Below are 16139 nucleotides of genomic sequence, written 5' to 3'. Positions count from 1 at the left end.
TTCTTCTTGGGAGAAAAAATCAAACAAAGAAGAACAAAAAAACACACAATGTTACAAAAATGAGTAGAAAGAGGAGGAGGAAAAAAATGCAGCAACAACAACAGTAATAGAAAAACAACGATGAAGATAAAACACGCGAAAAAAAAGGAGAAGAAACGCAAAGAAGAAGGAGAAGGAGAAGGAAGAAGAGGAGGAGAATGAGGAACGCAAAGAAGAAGAAGAAGCGTCTTCCATAATGGTGAATGAAAGCGCGCTTTGGAAACGGTTGAGTGACGCGCATGTTATCATGCTCCAGTGGATGAATGTAATTTTTGTTAGACTTGGCCCAACTTGTAAAACTGTAAACCAAAAAGACTTTTATGTGTAGCATAGCTCTTAAAATAAACGCGATGCGAAATATTCACATATTTCCATCGATTACATTCATTACTCGATCAGAATGTAATATACTAATACATGATGATGATCAATGACTATATTCACAAACACTACACATTATGAAGATAGCATGAATTAACCTGCTCTATATATGGCACAACAACCTCCACCTAGGAATTTTTCTTTTCTTTTTTCAGTATGATGAAATACCGAAAGCTCTTGATCTTGGAAGACGAGTACAATCTGCAGGTGCCCAACCAATTAAGTGCTTCTCATTGTCGAATACCATCACTTTGTCTTGCATGGATATGTCTGCATATATAAACAAACAACATCTTTATAATTAATGATATAACATCAAATCCCAAAAACGTTAACACGAAATTAATTATTTCCTACCTCCAATTATGTTGAGATCTCCCAACCCTACTTCAGAGCCATTCAGAATTCCCAGGCAAACATTTCCCATGTTCTGCCACCATAACAATTCGTTAGTCCATTGCCTTTACTATGATATATTCATCTAGGTTGCTTAAGGTTACAGGTTAGAACTCACTGATAGTATCAGATAACCTTCAAGAGGGATCTCAAACAGAGTTTTAACTTTTCCAGCATTGCTAAAAGTAAGCGCCAGCGGCTTAAAGTATCTCTTCACTTCACGTATGCTCTGGAAAGGTTTTTTACCACGCCAGCATATTGGTAAGGTTTGATCATCAGCTGCTACACTTATGGGTACTTTGTGCAATTCCTTCTTCAACTGCATTTCCAAGTTGAACAAAATGACCCTTCTTAACTAACATTTCCAAATTGGTATGATACTAGTGATGAATGCTTTAGAAATTACCCAAGAAATGAGAGCTTTGTAAGCCTTGGAGTTGAAGTAAGTGTAAGAACTGCCAGTGTCGAAAAGCACAGTTAGGCTTCCAGAACGACTCTTCTTTCCTCCAAAAGCAAGTTCAGCTGGCCCTGCTGAGTAATGTTTTCTGAGACACAGGATTCAAATCAGAACATGATACAATCAATTATATGAATCATCTGAGTTCTGATAATGGTCTACTTACGAATCTGTGGATGACATTGGAGTCCAGCTCACTCGAAAAGAACCATAGACATTTCCGAAGAAAACATATCCTCCTCCTTGGGAACTTAAGCAGTGTCCAACAACATTTTGCACCAAGCCCTGACCATTCAGCTGTGACACCAAGCTGGTTTTTCCCCTGCCAATCCCAAGTATTCCGTCTAACGGGTGGTAAGAAGGCGAAAAAGTCTGATCATATCCACATCTGCACAAAGGAATCAGAGCATGAACATGCATGGAGGGGGTGGTAGCAAATCAAAGAGTGAATATGACTAACCCAAGTGCCATCCGAACTTTAAGTTGGACATCATTGGTGAAGTTGAGAAGATAGACATCATTGACAAGTGCACCAAGTGTTGAGTACTGATCCGCATAATCAATCTGATAGTCACACTGATCAGGGCTTTCACATTCGTAGTCATCACTCGGCTGCAACGACGCGCATAGGGGATCTTTACACGGCACAAAATCATTGCTGGGCTTGTACAGTGGATGGGGAGTCTGACAAACAAAACAAGTATTCAAGGATAAGATTTTGTTAGCATTTGTTCACATTCTTTGTGTAGAAGAAATCAGTTTCCACGTAATACCTCGGAGCAATGGGAACAAGGGGCATCGCATTGAAGCCATGTGAGGTCACTACCGGTGTCAACATCCAGAAAATAGGACCTTGGTGGCTGCCCAATGTTGAGAGTAACATTATAGAACCTGCAATAATTGTTTCAAGGAAGGATGAGACACAATAATTTCATCTTTCAAAGGATAAACAGCAACCAATCTTGCTAGTGTCGGTGCACCTTTCTTTTTGTTCTTCAAATGGTAATCAAATAAATAAATTTCAAAAGGCAGAGAGAGAGGGCCCAATCACTAAATAAATGAAATATTCCTATTGCGAATCTTGATATGCAAATCTTTTTTTTTTCTTTTTACATATACATTTCCATACAAAATTGCACACTTTCAAGATTCATAAAAGGTATTGCCTTTTTGTGTGTTTAAGAAAGAAGATTCTATGTAGGTACGTACCCAACAGGATAAACATTGCCGTAAAGTGGGATGATAATGGAGGAACCATGGGCAGCACGGTTGATGATGGAGGGCTGAGCTGGCAGAATAGAGTTCTTTGAAGTCTTTTGTTTGTTGCCAAAACCAAACCATGCTGAGCAAGGACTTGACAGGTTCAAAACCATAACTGTCACAACCAACCATCCCAGCTTCATCTTCATATCCTTCTTTCTTTCAATGTTCTCTGGAGAAAGCTATGATGAGAGAATTCACAAGAGTGGTGGGGGGTTGACTTGACTTGATTCTTGAAGGACTCTGATACGTGCATGAATGAATTGGTTCTTTACTTGGAGTTAGTTGAAAGGAATAGAATAGAGTTCAGTTCCCTTTTGGATGGGTTTTGGGTTTAAGAAGGGAATGAGATGGTTCTTATTCTTTTCTTTTCTTGCTACAATCAAATCAAATAACTAATTTGTCTTAACTCTTCTTGTTCCCCAGCTTCGTCGAAACTTCTGCCATGCTCCTACCAATCTTATTTTATTTGTCTTCTTTCTTTCAAACTTCAAAATTAAAAGGCAAAGGATTGAAAGAATTTGACCAGCAAAGTAAAAAGACAGATACTATCTAACACAATTACACAGCATCACTTGTTTCCCTTTATATATGATTTATTTTGCATCCCTTATTTCTCATTGGATAATAAGTGCGTATGTGTTTATTTCAATTTGCCTCCCAAAAAAATGGTGAATGGTTCAAAATACTTATACCAAGAACAACACAAAGAGTGACATGTGGCATTATTATTTGCCATTGGCTTATTATTATTTTCTCTCTCATTTTTGTTAATACTTGTATTTGATTCTAATTTCTAAAGCCCCAACTTCTCTCTCTAGAATCTTAATAGTCAAACATATTTAAACATGCTAAAATAGAGTTACCACACTTGCATGATTTAGCATCATTTTATGTCATTTTCATCTTGACAATAGTGGAAGCCGTGGTGATCACTAGCCTAGACCATTATTTTCGCATTTACAATTTATCCAATTCTTCGCTCGACAATCGACATCTTAAAAATTAGAGTCATTAAAAACAGATTCTTTGGATGTCCCTTGTATATGCGTTATTCTAATTCAAGACCATCCAAGCAAAGTAAGAATTATGCGAATAATGTTGCCACTGAAAATGGCCTTCAACAATTTTTCCTTCTCGGGTGTATATGGAGGGAACCTTAAGGATGAATCTGCATCAAAACTTCTATAGAGGACAGACTTCTTATGGCTGAAACTATCAAAAGAGAACTTCCCGTGGTAACATCCCATTCCACTTTCTTCAACTCCTCCAAAAGGCAAACCACGAGTCGCAACCTGCATCGGCGATGCACACATAAACGTCAAGTATGATTATAGTTTTCATGTGTAAAATAATTAAGGGATATCAGAGAATCACTACATGTATGACAGTGTCATTGATGAGCATCCCTCCAGAAGATATATTTTCTACATATGCCTTCTTTAACTGCTCATTGTTTGTAAAGAGATAAGCAGCAAGAGGTTTTGGCTTAGATTTGATTATGCCAAAGCTATCTTCTATGTTTTCTACCTGCACAAATGGAATATGGCCTAAAGTTGAAGCAATTGTCAAGGAATATATATATTATGGTAATATGGCCTTATATATTATCCTTGCCAACAAGTACTCACAGTGATGATTGGCATTATTGGCCCAAATATCTCCTCTTGCATCACCATTGCATCATCTGGAACATCCAATAAGATAGTTGGTGCAATCTTTCTGTATCCAAGAGTCAAAGAGGGAGAATTAATAATAAGATACAATATCATACTATATATGTGAATCTTAATAATAAAGAATATGAGAATGCCACTCACAGTTTCATCTCATCCCTCTGACCTCCAAAAACAATTTTGTCAGATACTTTATCTTCATCCAAGAGCTTCACCAGCCGGGAAAACTGGGTCGGGGACACAATACGAGACATGTCTTTTGATTCCATCAGATCTTCGCCAAAGAATTGCTTCAACTCTTCTTTCAAAGCATTTATCTGTTGTGTGCACAAACTTATCAAGAATAATGTAAATATATATGATTTAACTGCTCACATAAGTTCTTAAAATCTAACCAGTTTTGGAGCAAATTCTTTTCTTGTGATGATATAATCAACAGAAATGCATGCTTGTCCACTATTGCATGCCCACTTTCCACCTATTATCCTCCTAGCAGTAACCTGAGATTTTAATTCAATGATTATTACATCAAAAAAAAAAAAAAGTTACTTGGATGTGTAAATAATGAGCTTAGGATGGAGATGTCCTTAACTTGTAGATTGACATCTGAATCAACAACAGCTGGACACTTTCCACCGAGTTCCAGAATCACAGGTGTAAGGTGCTTTGCAGCAGCAGCCATGACAATGCGACCGACCCTAGCACTACCTGTGTAAAGTATCTTATCCCACTTCTGTTCCAAGAGTGCAGTTGTTTCAGGAATAGCCCCTTCAACTACTCTTATTGCAGAGTTATCTAGATAACCTTCAATCAAATTTGCAAGTACTGATGAAGTTGCCGGAGCAATTTCTGATGGTTTCAAGACCACTGCGTTACCCGCTGATATGGCTCCAATGACAGGATCCATTGATAACACTGAACACAGGAGGTAATTAAGAACTCATCATTGTGAAGGGAACGATAAGTAGAAGTTGCAAAGTCACTGCACTAGATAGTGTAAGGATTCCAAGAAATTTATGAGAAAATTGAGAACTCATTAGATAATAAAACTTTAAACATGATAAATATGCAAATGTATGATAGACTTCTCTATATGTGCAAACCTTCAACAACACTGATAACAACACAAGTACGGAAAAGTTGTATCTGATAGAAACAAATGCTGTTTAGATATGGCAAATATCTGAAAAGGAAGACAACTTTACATACAGAAAGGGAAGTTCCATGTGGAGATGACCAACACAGCTCCCAATGGTTCTGACACAATCTCTGCTGATGATGGTAATGTGGTGAATGAAGTTTTGACCTGAATGGGAAAAAAGATTGTGCTATTAATGTCAATCTATATAATGTGGCACAATCCTCTTCTGTTAAGTAAGTAATTATTACCTTTTCCGGCTTCATCCAGTGTTTCAGTTCTTGAAGTGCTTCACTACATGATGATTTTGCCTGGGAAACCTGCATTAATAAGCACCACGATATAATTCGAAGTGGCCGCAATGAATGTAAGTCTGAGCCTGAGGTGAATCTTCAGACAAATGGAAAAACTCAATGCCATCATGACAAAAGGAAGCAGAGGAAAAACAATACAGTTGTATGGAGATATTTTTCTTCAAAGCACTGGTTAAAAAGAGAAAATCATGAAGCAGAAAATGAAAGTAGGAAATTGTAGACCTCAGATATATATCCTTCCAATCCTGGTTTAGAAAGGTCTTTATTAAGAGCATCAAGAATTTCCTTCTCCTTCTCTTCTAGCATCTTGACTATGCCTTCCAACTGTGAAATTCGCCACTCATAGCTCTTTGTCTTCCCTGAATTAAAGGTCTTTCTGAGATCTTTGAGAAGCAAAGAAGCCATCTCTCCATCAAATGTTTCCTTTTCTTGTAGTTCCGGCACAACAGATAGCGTTGCAGAACATCTTCACAACACAAACCACATAATCCATGCAAGAAAGACACGTCAGAGTTGAGCAATACAAACCAAAGCAGCATGAGAATATGACTAGAGAGAGAGAGAGAGAGAGAGGTGTTTACGTGTATGAAGAGAAAAGAACACATCGAGAGTGGAAGTGAAGTTGCTTGCCAAAGCACTTGGTGGTTAAATGTTGAGAGAAGGGTCTGCTTCCAACTGGGGCACTGCTAACCCAACACGAGGAACTTTCAGCAACATATCTTTGTTACAAGAACAGGTTTGAACTTGCTAAGTAAATAAGGTCATGAATAAAGAAAGAAAGAAAAGGGTGTACCTTGGTGCAAGGAACGATACAAGGAAGAGGCTTTTCATGGTAGAAGGAGAGGGAGGAGGAGAAAGAGTTACATAAAAATGTACAAGTGGAGTGAGTTCTGAGCCATTAAAAACAGAAAGATAACGTTAGAGAAATCGTGATGACAAGGCAACGGCAGTGTAGAACAACAACAGAAGCACAGAGCCAAAATAAATGGAAACTCTTATGTGAGGTATCTCCGAACAGTTCAAATACGAAAATTGTTTTTATGTGGATCATGCACGTGTAACTTACCTCGTTACTGTTTGGTTCAGTATTGATTATGTGGTTATGAGGAAGATGAAGAGGGACCCCTCATACACTCACAAACCACAACCCAATCCCTCAAAATAAGACGAAATGGAAAGTGATATTTCATTTTGGTTTGGTTCACCTTCACTTCACACACCACAATTAAGTAATGAATCACACTACCAAACAAGATTCAAAGGATCTATTGTGGAAACCAACAATGCTCATTCGTTAACTATGATAATTGATAACTCCACTATATGTCTATGTCAAACTTTGTCCGATATGATTATTCGCTCCATTACCATAAATGCTAGCAGTGTTTTGGTTGGGGAGATATTTAATTCTCTATAATCCATCATCATAATGACTAATGATGATGTATTACAATTACAGCCGAAAACAGAGTATCCGGCCCAATGCTATGCGCCAAATATAGGTACGGCAGGCCACCCTTTGATTTGGATCTCGAATCCTCCCTTTTATGCTCTCTCAACTGATTCCCTTAAATTTCCATGGCTTGTATTTCAATCAATCAAAGAAAGTAAAGCTATAAGTTAATTACAAGACAACGAAAATTTATTTTTCTTCAAATTTATTTTTATTAGTTCTTCAAAATAACTAAACACGATCTCATAGAAAGAAATGTAGCTTTACAAACAACGTTATAGCTATTTTACATTTAATAGTAATAATGATAATGATAATAATCTACTATGAAATAGACCCGGTCATAAATGAATTTCAATTGAAAGGCTCAAGAGAAATGAAAAACAAAACAAGACTCTATAGCGCTGTACTAACTACTAAGTACTAAGGAATCACGTTGTATGGGCACCATGTGTCCGTGAAGCCCATATTGCAAACACAAGAAACCAGAAAACGAACAAGATTGCCCAATAACGTGCAGGTCCGTACTTGATTCTGGTAAGCACAAACTGCAATAACTCGAGTATACAAAACTATCAGGATCCAAGAATCAAAACTCAATCAAATTTCTCAAACAAAATACAATAGAAAGGTGCGTGAAGTACTTACAAAGCGGAAAAAAACAACCACTGTTAAAGCACAAACACCTCCAAGTAGGATGTGAAGACCACTTTTGGCTGTTTTCTGTACAACAATACGATCAACTATAGGTTAGGTTGAATTATGCAGGCTTCTAACCAAAATCAATATGGAAGACGCAAACAAGTTGTATAATCAGCTTCCAAACACAACCAACACCACTGTATTTTGGAATGAACCTGAACATGGAAAAAACTATATTCAACTAAGACTAAAAAAGCTATGATGTGATTAAGGCTGTCCAGTCCCTTCCTTTGCACATCCAAATCAGTAACTCTCGAAGTTGCCATGAATGGAGCAATTAGTCAGGTTTGGGGCCAGAAGCACAGAATGATAGCATAAAATACAACCTGCTATAAGATTTATGCCTCAATTTTTTTCATTAGAGCCATTTCATAGTTAGCCAGCAAAACTTGTTCTAGGGTAAAGTGGTGCAGCCAGTGCTCCAGAGAGTTAAAAAATGACTTTTCCGAGAAAAGTGACCACCTTACAACACAAACGCTAGTGACATTATTCTTCTTAAGATAGATGTTCACAGTCACAGAGCACACATATCAAAAGAAAGACACCAAAAAATGAAGCCTACAGATGAATATAAGCAAAAGTCCACATAATTCATATTGATTGATCAAATGATGTGGCTCTAAACATTGGAGCTGAGTAAGTTATCTAAACTCTAAGCTAGACTTAATCTTGAGCTATAAACGAACGATGATTTATTACACTATGAGTAATTAGATCCATTTGATTGTTAATTGTTTGTTAGTTTAATTCTGTGAGGCTTTCTAGTTAGACGCATACCCAAACAAGCCCTAAATATGCGTATGGCCAAAGGGAAGAAGACCTTATAAGTGATCAGTATGAGAATACCAGTCCATAACATCAATGTGAGTCCATTATTAATCTCATGTCCTTTATAAAAATGATAACAAATTCCTTGAATAAAATTGCTAGCTAAAGTTTCCAATTTCGTATTAATCTAGCAGATAGAGAGACATGAGAAATAAAGGCAAGCTCTACAAATTATATGGAAGCAATGACAAACTAGTATCTTTGCTCCATGTTTTAGTGAAATACCATGCTTGCATGACCCCAATGCATGCATCATTATCATGACATTCTGAAATTCAACCCTATAATAATTAATGTAAATGCATAGGTTTTGAGGCCCCATACTGAGGGCAGTTCCAAAATATGCAGACACATTCAGGCAAAAGACATCTAGGCAAGAAATTACCATATAAAGAATTTGGTATGTTTCACCACTTATTGTGATTGGCTTTAAATCTTACGTACCTTTCCAACTCGGGGAGCTATCAGCCACGCAAGGGTGATTGTAAGCAGGCCAGTAGCAAGCAGGATCCCTGTGCCTTCCACGGCCCACTTGGTTGCAGGACTCTGTGCAAGGCCAGCATCTTCAGTAACAAAATTTGAAGGCTGCTCAGAAGCCACCTGTGAAACTGTGTCGGCATTGCTATTGTTATTTATACTACTGGTATTATGAGGACAAAACCATAATGCAATCTCACTTAGCCGCTGCCTCCGGATAGCAGCCACAGCGTCAGGATCAACGCCAGTATTATTATTCTCATGAACATGAGGACCAGGATCCCCACTGACAGTTCTCTCCCTCAAGGCTTCATATTCCTTCAGAGAACCAACAACCTTGTTGAAGTCAGAGATTCTGATATTATTGGCTATGTGTCCACATATTTCACAAATTGTTGATCCATGATTAATAAACCACTTGAGTGCACAAGCATAGTGTACTAAAGCAAGGTCATTCTTACAACAGCAACCAAGTTCAATCAATGCATCTTGGTGAGAGAAACCAATCTCCACATCACTTCTACACATGAAAACCTCCCCATTAGGGCCTACAAATTCCACCATCCCAGATTTGTTTCCAACATTTTTGTTAAAAGACATATTTTTCTGAATTCCCTGGCCTTCTGACCTTACCTCCCCATCTTCCCCATTCCATTTACAAGCTTTGATCACCGGAGTGATGCCCAAAAATTCTAGGGCAGCATCTCCCCTTTTATCAGATTCGGCACATTGGCACACGCGACAACTTGGCAAACCTGTGTCCTTCTCTAAGCTAGGTCGTGACTGAGATTCTAATTCAACAGTCTCAAGACTTGAGTAACCGTCATCACTGCCTTCTTCCTTCGGCGTTGCTGACCCATTTTCTTTGCCCATTGATGAATTGTCGGCGGTGTATTCAGATTCAAGCACAGAATTTGAACTATCAGCTTATTTCCCCATTCTTAATTGAACAAAATTCACTTAATTTACCTCAAAACACTATCTCCTGCACCAAGAATTACCTCAAGAAGAAACCAAACACCACCATTCGAACAGATGCAGAGGAGCAAGTGGAAGCTGCAACGTATAAAATTTAATCTATATCTATGTGAATAACCTGAAGCACAATATTATAAATGCACGTCAATGGAATATGAGCAAATCAAAAACAGCTTCTTTTTTCTTTATCATCTCAGAAGATAAAAAGTAAATTAAATCCCCAAAATTTGATCATGATGAAAATCAGGCAGCGAATTGGAAAGAAAAAGGGAATGAGGTGATTACTTTACTTGGTGCTACCGCGACTGTTGAGCAGAGGAGAATTGAGATTTGGAATTTGTTTGTAGGAATTGGCTTTTTGTGCTTAACACGTTTTCTTTGGCTTCATATTCATACTCACTCACACTCAGACTCAGAGGACCCTGTGTGGAAGGTTAATTATTATTACCCACCAAACTCTCCCACACTTTACTCTACTCTTCTATTGTCTTCTCACTTTCACAGTCGCATCCGATCCACTCTCTTTCTTCCTTTTTATTACATTTCACCTTTTACTTACTCCTTCCATCTTCTAAAATCAGAATAATTAACACCCTATTAAAAACCCATACCCTTCAAATCACACGTTTCACTATTCCAATTACTCCTGATTTATTTGCACTCGCATTGGCAATCAATTCAATTCAATTCAATTCAATTTGTAAGTTTCAATAAGCTTTTAATTTTTAACCATTTTTAGATAAAAAATTTGACTCTACCTATAATCAAATTGAATGATAATATACAGACTTTATATTAATTACTATTTTCACGAACAGTCAAGCCTTGCTTTGGGAAATTTATTTTCCTCTTTTGAAAAAAATAAAAAGAGGTGTTGCAACATTCATTATTGAGGAATAAACGGAGACAAAGATTTGATTCCCACAATGAAGATAGTTTCCGGAAATGATGCCGACGCTAAGGTGTGCACCCCACATACGCACTGATAATGTAAAGGCACAGAATTCAATTTTGAGGGTAAGAACTAAGAGAGATAAGTAACACTATAACAGAGACACAGGGTTCATCTATAGGATAACATGTGTCCTTAAACTTATCACTAATAAAAAAAAATTTATTTTATAATCTTAATATGAGTTTTAAAGACATATAATTTTTTATTTTTTACACTAATTCATCAAAATTAAATTTTACTTATATAATTTACAGCTAAAATAATTATTTTTATATTAATTCATAAATAATTATCTAAAAAATCATATATAATTGAATGATATATGGTCGGTATTTTAAAATTAAATTCATTATTAAAAAAGGTAAATTTTAATGTACTAAAATTATTTTTAAATTTTAGTATAAATGACTATATAATATATATATATATATATATATATATATATATATATTAATATATAAAATTATATTAATAAAATTTTTAAATACTTTCTAAAAATTCTTAAATTTATCAAAACTAGCATAACAAGTGTATAATCTTTTTAATTTACCATAGATAAATTCAGGTGTTGCAATTTTGAAAATTATAAACATTTTTCTAAAAAAAAATTTATCAAATTAATTCTTTTTTTATTGGGTAAACTATAAAAAATACACTCGAATAATTTTGTCGTTAATAAAAATACATTCAAAATTTATTATTAACAAAAATGCTCTCATATAATTTAAAAACGTGATAAAAATGCCTAATATTAAATATGTGTTCTCAAAAAATATTTTAGATATTAAATTTTAATGTAATTTTTTATAAATATGATTAAAAAAAGAGATATTTTTATTCTTAAAATTTGATAATTTTTCACTAAGTATATATTTTTTGTGATTTTTTTATCAACAACTAATAATATTTTTAAAAAATAAACTAAAAATATAGAGATCAAATTTGTATCCTATTTTGTGTATGTATTTTTTAAATATGTATCTAAATATTTCTATAAAATTTTGGATCAATTGTATAAATAATTTATTAAATACAAAAATTATTTATCACTTAAAAAAAATAATATTTTTTTGAATTTTTATTTACACTTTTAAATTATTTAAAAGTATTTTTATTGATAATAAAATTCCTTTTCTACCAATCGAAACTTTTTTTTCCTAAGAAATTTTGTTTTTGGAGGTTCTCTATATAGATTTTTGTTTTGACCTGAAATTTCTACATTAGTACTATCAACAAATAAAATTGTTAACAAATGTTAAACTGTTTGGTTCGTTGTGCCTTCGATGTTGGGCCCAATTCTCCCCTTTTTTGTTTTGGGAAGACCCTTTTCCTTTCTTTATCATATCTTCCTTCGACCAAAAACCAAAAATCGTATCTTGTAAAACACAAACAGTGTCATTTTACTACCAAATGACCAAATCCATTAATCAATTAACCCACAACCCCAAAATTCACGAAGTTTTAATTTTATAATTTTTAGTACTTGGCGATATGCCATTAAAGATACTTCAAAATCAAGGATTGCAGGTCTAGGCTGATGTTGCTGCATCCATTTGTAGAAAGGAGTCAGCAGGTTTTTATATTTGAATATCATTTGTTTAAACATTTTCATTTCAAGAATTTGAGCATGTCATTTGTCTTCATTTTTACCGAATACAGATCTATGTAACTGTTCATTTTGCATTCTTGCAAGACAAGAAGATATTAGTCTGCAAATACAATCATAAGTATGCCTTGGTCTGTTTTTCAGAAACCTGAATTCATTTAACATTTTGCCAATGTGAAATATTGCAATTGATATTTAAGCAGAAGTCTAACTCAAATTGATGCATAAATCAATAAGACCCCTTTGCTGGGTTTATTGCAGACAACAATAGAAAAAAATTAGTTTGCTTTCATGCTATCCTAATTAAATGTCCCTTAAATAAAACAAGATAAAAATTCAAGGTCGAATCCTTGATTCTGATGGTTCCAAAGTTGCAATTGTTAATGTTATCTTGAAGTAGTTGACAAATCATGGGTTGTACCCTCATCACTAGAAGTGCCTTCATTGAGCCTTCTGCTTGTATCCCTCTTCTTGCCCCACTCATGCAGCCTGAGGTGCAGTTCTGCAGCTGCAATCAAGAAGTGAATGCACTGTTTTGGCCTCAGAATATTGACAATACCTTGAAGTGTTCTAAGCCTTAAATCATCAGCTCTTTGCAAAATCTCCTCCAATCCTTCTTCCTTTGGCATCAAAGCTGAATCAACCCTCTCCTCTACCTCTTTGTTTCCACCCTTGTCAGTTTCATTGGCCCTTAACATCTCAGAAACAGCATGAGAAAGTTCCACCATTGATGCATCTGCCACTGTTTCTTGATGTCTTGCCATCATATCTGTGATTTCCCTCTCCTCTGCGATTGTCCTCTTCTGAATCTCATCAATTTGAGCTAGCTGAGTTGCTGATAGATCACCCAAATCAGATGTTCTTAGACCCTGAAGGAGTTCATCCAACTTGGCCTCAAATTGCAACCCGGCCTTGGAATATAGAAGGTGAAAAGCCATGCTTGGTCTCCAACCACCAATCCAAAGAAAAGCATCTTCCAAGGAGCTTCTCCATGTTGGAGATAGCATGGCCAGAACATCATGCTTTGCGCACTTTGACTTGGCCTCGTAATAGTACTCATAATGCTTGACAACTCCATCAATCAGAGCCTGAAGCTTCTCATCTGTGAGCTCTGTTGTTGTAGATGCCACCAGCTCCTTCAGGTGTTGGTTTTGCTCAACCACCCATCCCTCAAAGAACTTGTGAAAGCTGTCAGTTCCACTTCCACTCTCTGAGGTGCCATATTCAGAGGGTTGTGAATGGTACATGTCATAGCTTGGACATGGAAGCTCTGACATTTTTGTCAAGCAGAATATGCAACCCTCTGCCTCTGGTTTAACAATGTGTGGTTTGGGATAATAATATATTCTCTGTGCGTCTATATATATATATGGAAGTGGGAGAAATTAATGGGCAAGTGGGGATGCACCAAATTGCGGCTTTCAGTTAAGGGGGCTATGCCATTGGATGAAGGGTTGGCAATTGGATTCAATACATCTAATGTGATCAAGTGGAAGGAAGCAAAACTGCAAAACTGCAAAACAAAACAAGGGGTTGCAAAATACAAAACTAAATTGAAGGTAGCTGGTATAAATTTAGTTTAATTTAATGTCAGGGTGGGATCTGTGCACAGGGAAAAAGAATTATGTTCATCCATAAGAGCATATCCACCGTTTATATGGATTTGTATTTGGTAGAAACTCACCTGCAGTCGACTTCACGTGAAGTTTGATACTTGAGAGTTTTTAGATGATTTGACTGATTTGACTAAATTTTCATCTAACGGCTCTGAGATATTAACTTCAACTTCACCTCAGTTTTCACCTTTGTATTTTAATAGTTATGTTATATATGTCAGTCACGTGGTTTTAATTTGAGGGTGAGATATACCCCATATCCCGTGTAGGAGTAGGAAAGAAGATTGGAAAATGGTTTTAAATTTCTTGAATGCCATTTGAAGAAAGGTGACATAATCAATGTGTTTTATAATATACTAGTATAATAATAATATTTAAATACTATAAATGGAAGATGCTGGAGCTCCCTTAATGCAAATGGATCATGTGCCTTGCTTCCCAGAAGGGGTTAAATCACGTCTCATTTTACAACTATCACTGGTGAAAAAGAGAGAAGTGTGTGAAATGATATTATTTTGTTAAAAATTGGATATCAATATAAAATTACATCATTTATTTTAATCAGCGTGACAAACTAATATATCAAATCATCAGCAAATCATTAACAAAAATGTGTTTGGACTTTGGAGACTAATTTGAGTTATCATTGTAAATTTAGAATTCAATTTAAATCGATTAAAATTTTAAAGGTTAATTTAAGTTTTAATTTTAAATTTTAAAAATTAAATTGAATATTAACTCTAATAATATAATTAAAATTCTTCAATAATATGATAGAGTATATGTAAATATTTAAGGTCGGTTTGGATTGATTTTTAAAAAAATATTTATTTTTTTTAAAAAGTTTTTTGTAATAGACAAAAGTTATTTTATATTTAGATAGATTTTTTTAAAAAAATAATTATTAAAAACGTCTTTTGTTTTTATTTTTTTAAAAGTAATGTATTGTTAGCTTTAAAAAAAGTAAATGATTTATTTTTTTAATAAAAATATTTTTTTCAAAAGATATATCTAAATAAACTTTAAAATAAATAAAAATACTTTATTTTAAAAAAAAATCACTCAGAAAAATCCAATCCAAACTAACACTTAATTAATTGATGATCATACAACTTTTTTTTTTCTTCATGCCACTGATCCATGTAGTTGCCAAAGAGTACATGCATATTGCATATGCAGATAATCCATATATAGAAATAGAAGAAAACCATCTGTTTTTATGAGGGAAGAAAAACCAAATCTAAACACGAAAATCGACACAAGCCAAACTATCTCATGCAACGCAATACCTAAAATATTATGGTCCAGTGTCATTCAATTTTCTTTCAAAGGGAATACGTAACCTGAGATTATATTTCTATTTCATGGCCTTATGATATGTTTCGTAATTAAAAATTATGAGTGGTATAGTTGCAAAACAACCAAATATGTATTAATATGGCGCACATAGAAAAACATGCTGCAACATGGATCGGTGATCTATCTTATTAATGCGACTCAATATTATTTATATGGATTTTGGTTTCGGGAATGGGAAAGAGTATCATGTTCGTCACCGCTAATTTTGGCTTTTCTTCTCTTTTTTCTTTCTTTTTTTTTCCTGAGAAAAGCAACTATGCTTTTGGCCTTTTACTATTAATTGCATCAACAAAATAAAGGGGGAAAATATTTATATTAGGCACAATCTACTATTTTATAATTTTCAAGCCCAGTGCTCAATATTCATCATGCTTTGCTGTTTACTCCTTTATGATCTTTCTTAGCTTGATGCAAACCCTAACGTCCGGCTTGCTGAATTTCGTTTCAAGCAAACACTTGCTTTTTTTTTCTTTATATTATTTTGAAGGCTAACGCGATTTTAAC

The 16139-nt window shown here is 35.0% G+C and overlaps 4 protein-coding genes across 10 annotated transcripts; all 4 read right to left on the bottom strand.

Annotated features, from left to right (window-relative positions):
- Positions 1-375: 375 nt before the first annotated feature.
- Positions 376-3571, bottom strand: LOC112791072 (aspartic proteinase Asp1). Its single transcript, XM_025833771.3, has 8 exons — positions 2483-3571; positions 2047-2164; positions 1734-1957; positions 1440-1661; positions 1223-1361; positions 935-1135; positions 778-850; positions 376-690 (listed from the first exon to the last, which is right to left on the bottom strand). The coding sequence occupies exons 1-8, from the start codon at positions 2680-2682 to the stop codon at positions 572-574; spliced, it is 1296 nt and encodes a 431-aa protein (XP_025689556.1). The 5' UTR covers positions 2683-3571; the 3' UTR covers positions 376-571.
- On the bottom strand, positions 3413-6902 carry LOC112791071 (aldehyde dehydrogenase family 3 member H1). 3 transcript variants are annotated; one of them, XM_072233371.1, is made up of 12 exons: positions 6728-6902; positions 6455-6551; positions 6243-6344; positions 5884-6127; positions 5599-5667; positions 5419-5515; positions 4802-5124; positions 4605-4709; positions 4354-4526; positions 4165-4255; positions 3914-4063; positions 3413-3828 (listed from the first exon to the last, which is right to left on the bottom strand). In XM_072233371.1, exons 2-12 carry the CDS (start codon positions 6490-6492, stop codon positions 3595-3597), a joined length of 1626 nt encoding a protein of 541 aa, XP_072089472.1. In that variant the 5' UTR covers positions 6493-6551; positions 6728-6902; the 3' UTR covers positions 3413-3594. The 3 variants fall into 3 exon arrangements, with proteins under 3 accessions (XP_072089472.1, XP_072089471.1, XP_025689554.1); XM_072233370.1 differs by having other exon boundaries at positions 6243-6347; positions 6728-6850; XM_025833769.3 differs by lacking the exon at positions 6728-6902 and having other exon boundaries at positions 6455-6678.
- A 400-nt stretch (positions 6903-7302) lies between these two features.
- LOC112791073 (uncharacterized) lies at positions 7303-10671 on the bottom strand. 5 transcript variants are annotated; one of them, XM_025833773.3, is made up of 4 exons: positions 10385-10671; positions 9089-10177; positions 7763-7837; positions 7303-7662 (listed from the first exon to the last, which is right to left on the bottom strand). In XM_025833773.3, exons 2-4 carry the CDS (start codon positions 9992-9994, stop codon positions 7546-7548), a joined length of 1098 nt encoding a protein of 365 aa, XP_025689558.1. In that variant the 5' UTR covers positions 9995-10177; positions 10385-10671; the 3' UTR covers positions 7303-7545. The 5 variants fall into 5 exon arrangements, with proteins under 5 accessions (XP_025689558.1, XP_025689557.1, XP_025689561.1 ...); XM_025833772.3 differs by having other exon boundaries at positions 9089-10217; positions 10385-10605; XM_025833776.3 differs by having other exon boundaries at positions 10390-10549.
- Positions 10672-12796: 2125 nt separating this feature from the next.
- Positions 12797-14210, bottom strand: LOC112791070 (protein DOG1-like 4). Its single transcript, XM_025833768.3, has one exon. It carries the CDS (start codon positions 13935-13937, stop codon positions 13047-13049), a length of 891 nt encoding a protein of 296 aa, XP_025689553.1. The 5' UTR covers positions 13938-14210; the 3' UTR covers positions 12797-13046.
- Positions 14211-16139: the final 1929 nt, after the last annotated feature.

Source organism: Arachis hypogaea, chromosome 3 (assembly GCF_003086295.3).
Source record: "Arachis hypogaea cultivar Tifrunner chromosome 3, arahy.Tifrunner.gnm2.J5K5, whole genome shotgun sequence".
Taxonomy (NCBI): Eukaryota; Viridiplantae; Streptophyta; class Magnoliopsida; order Fabales; family Fabaceae; genus Arachis; species Arachis hypogaea.
This window is presented reverse-complemented; position numbering and strand designations above follow the sequence as displayed.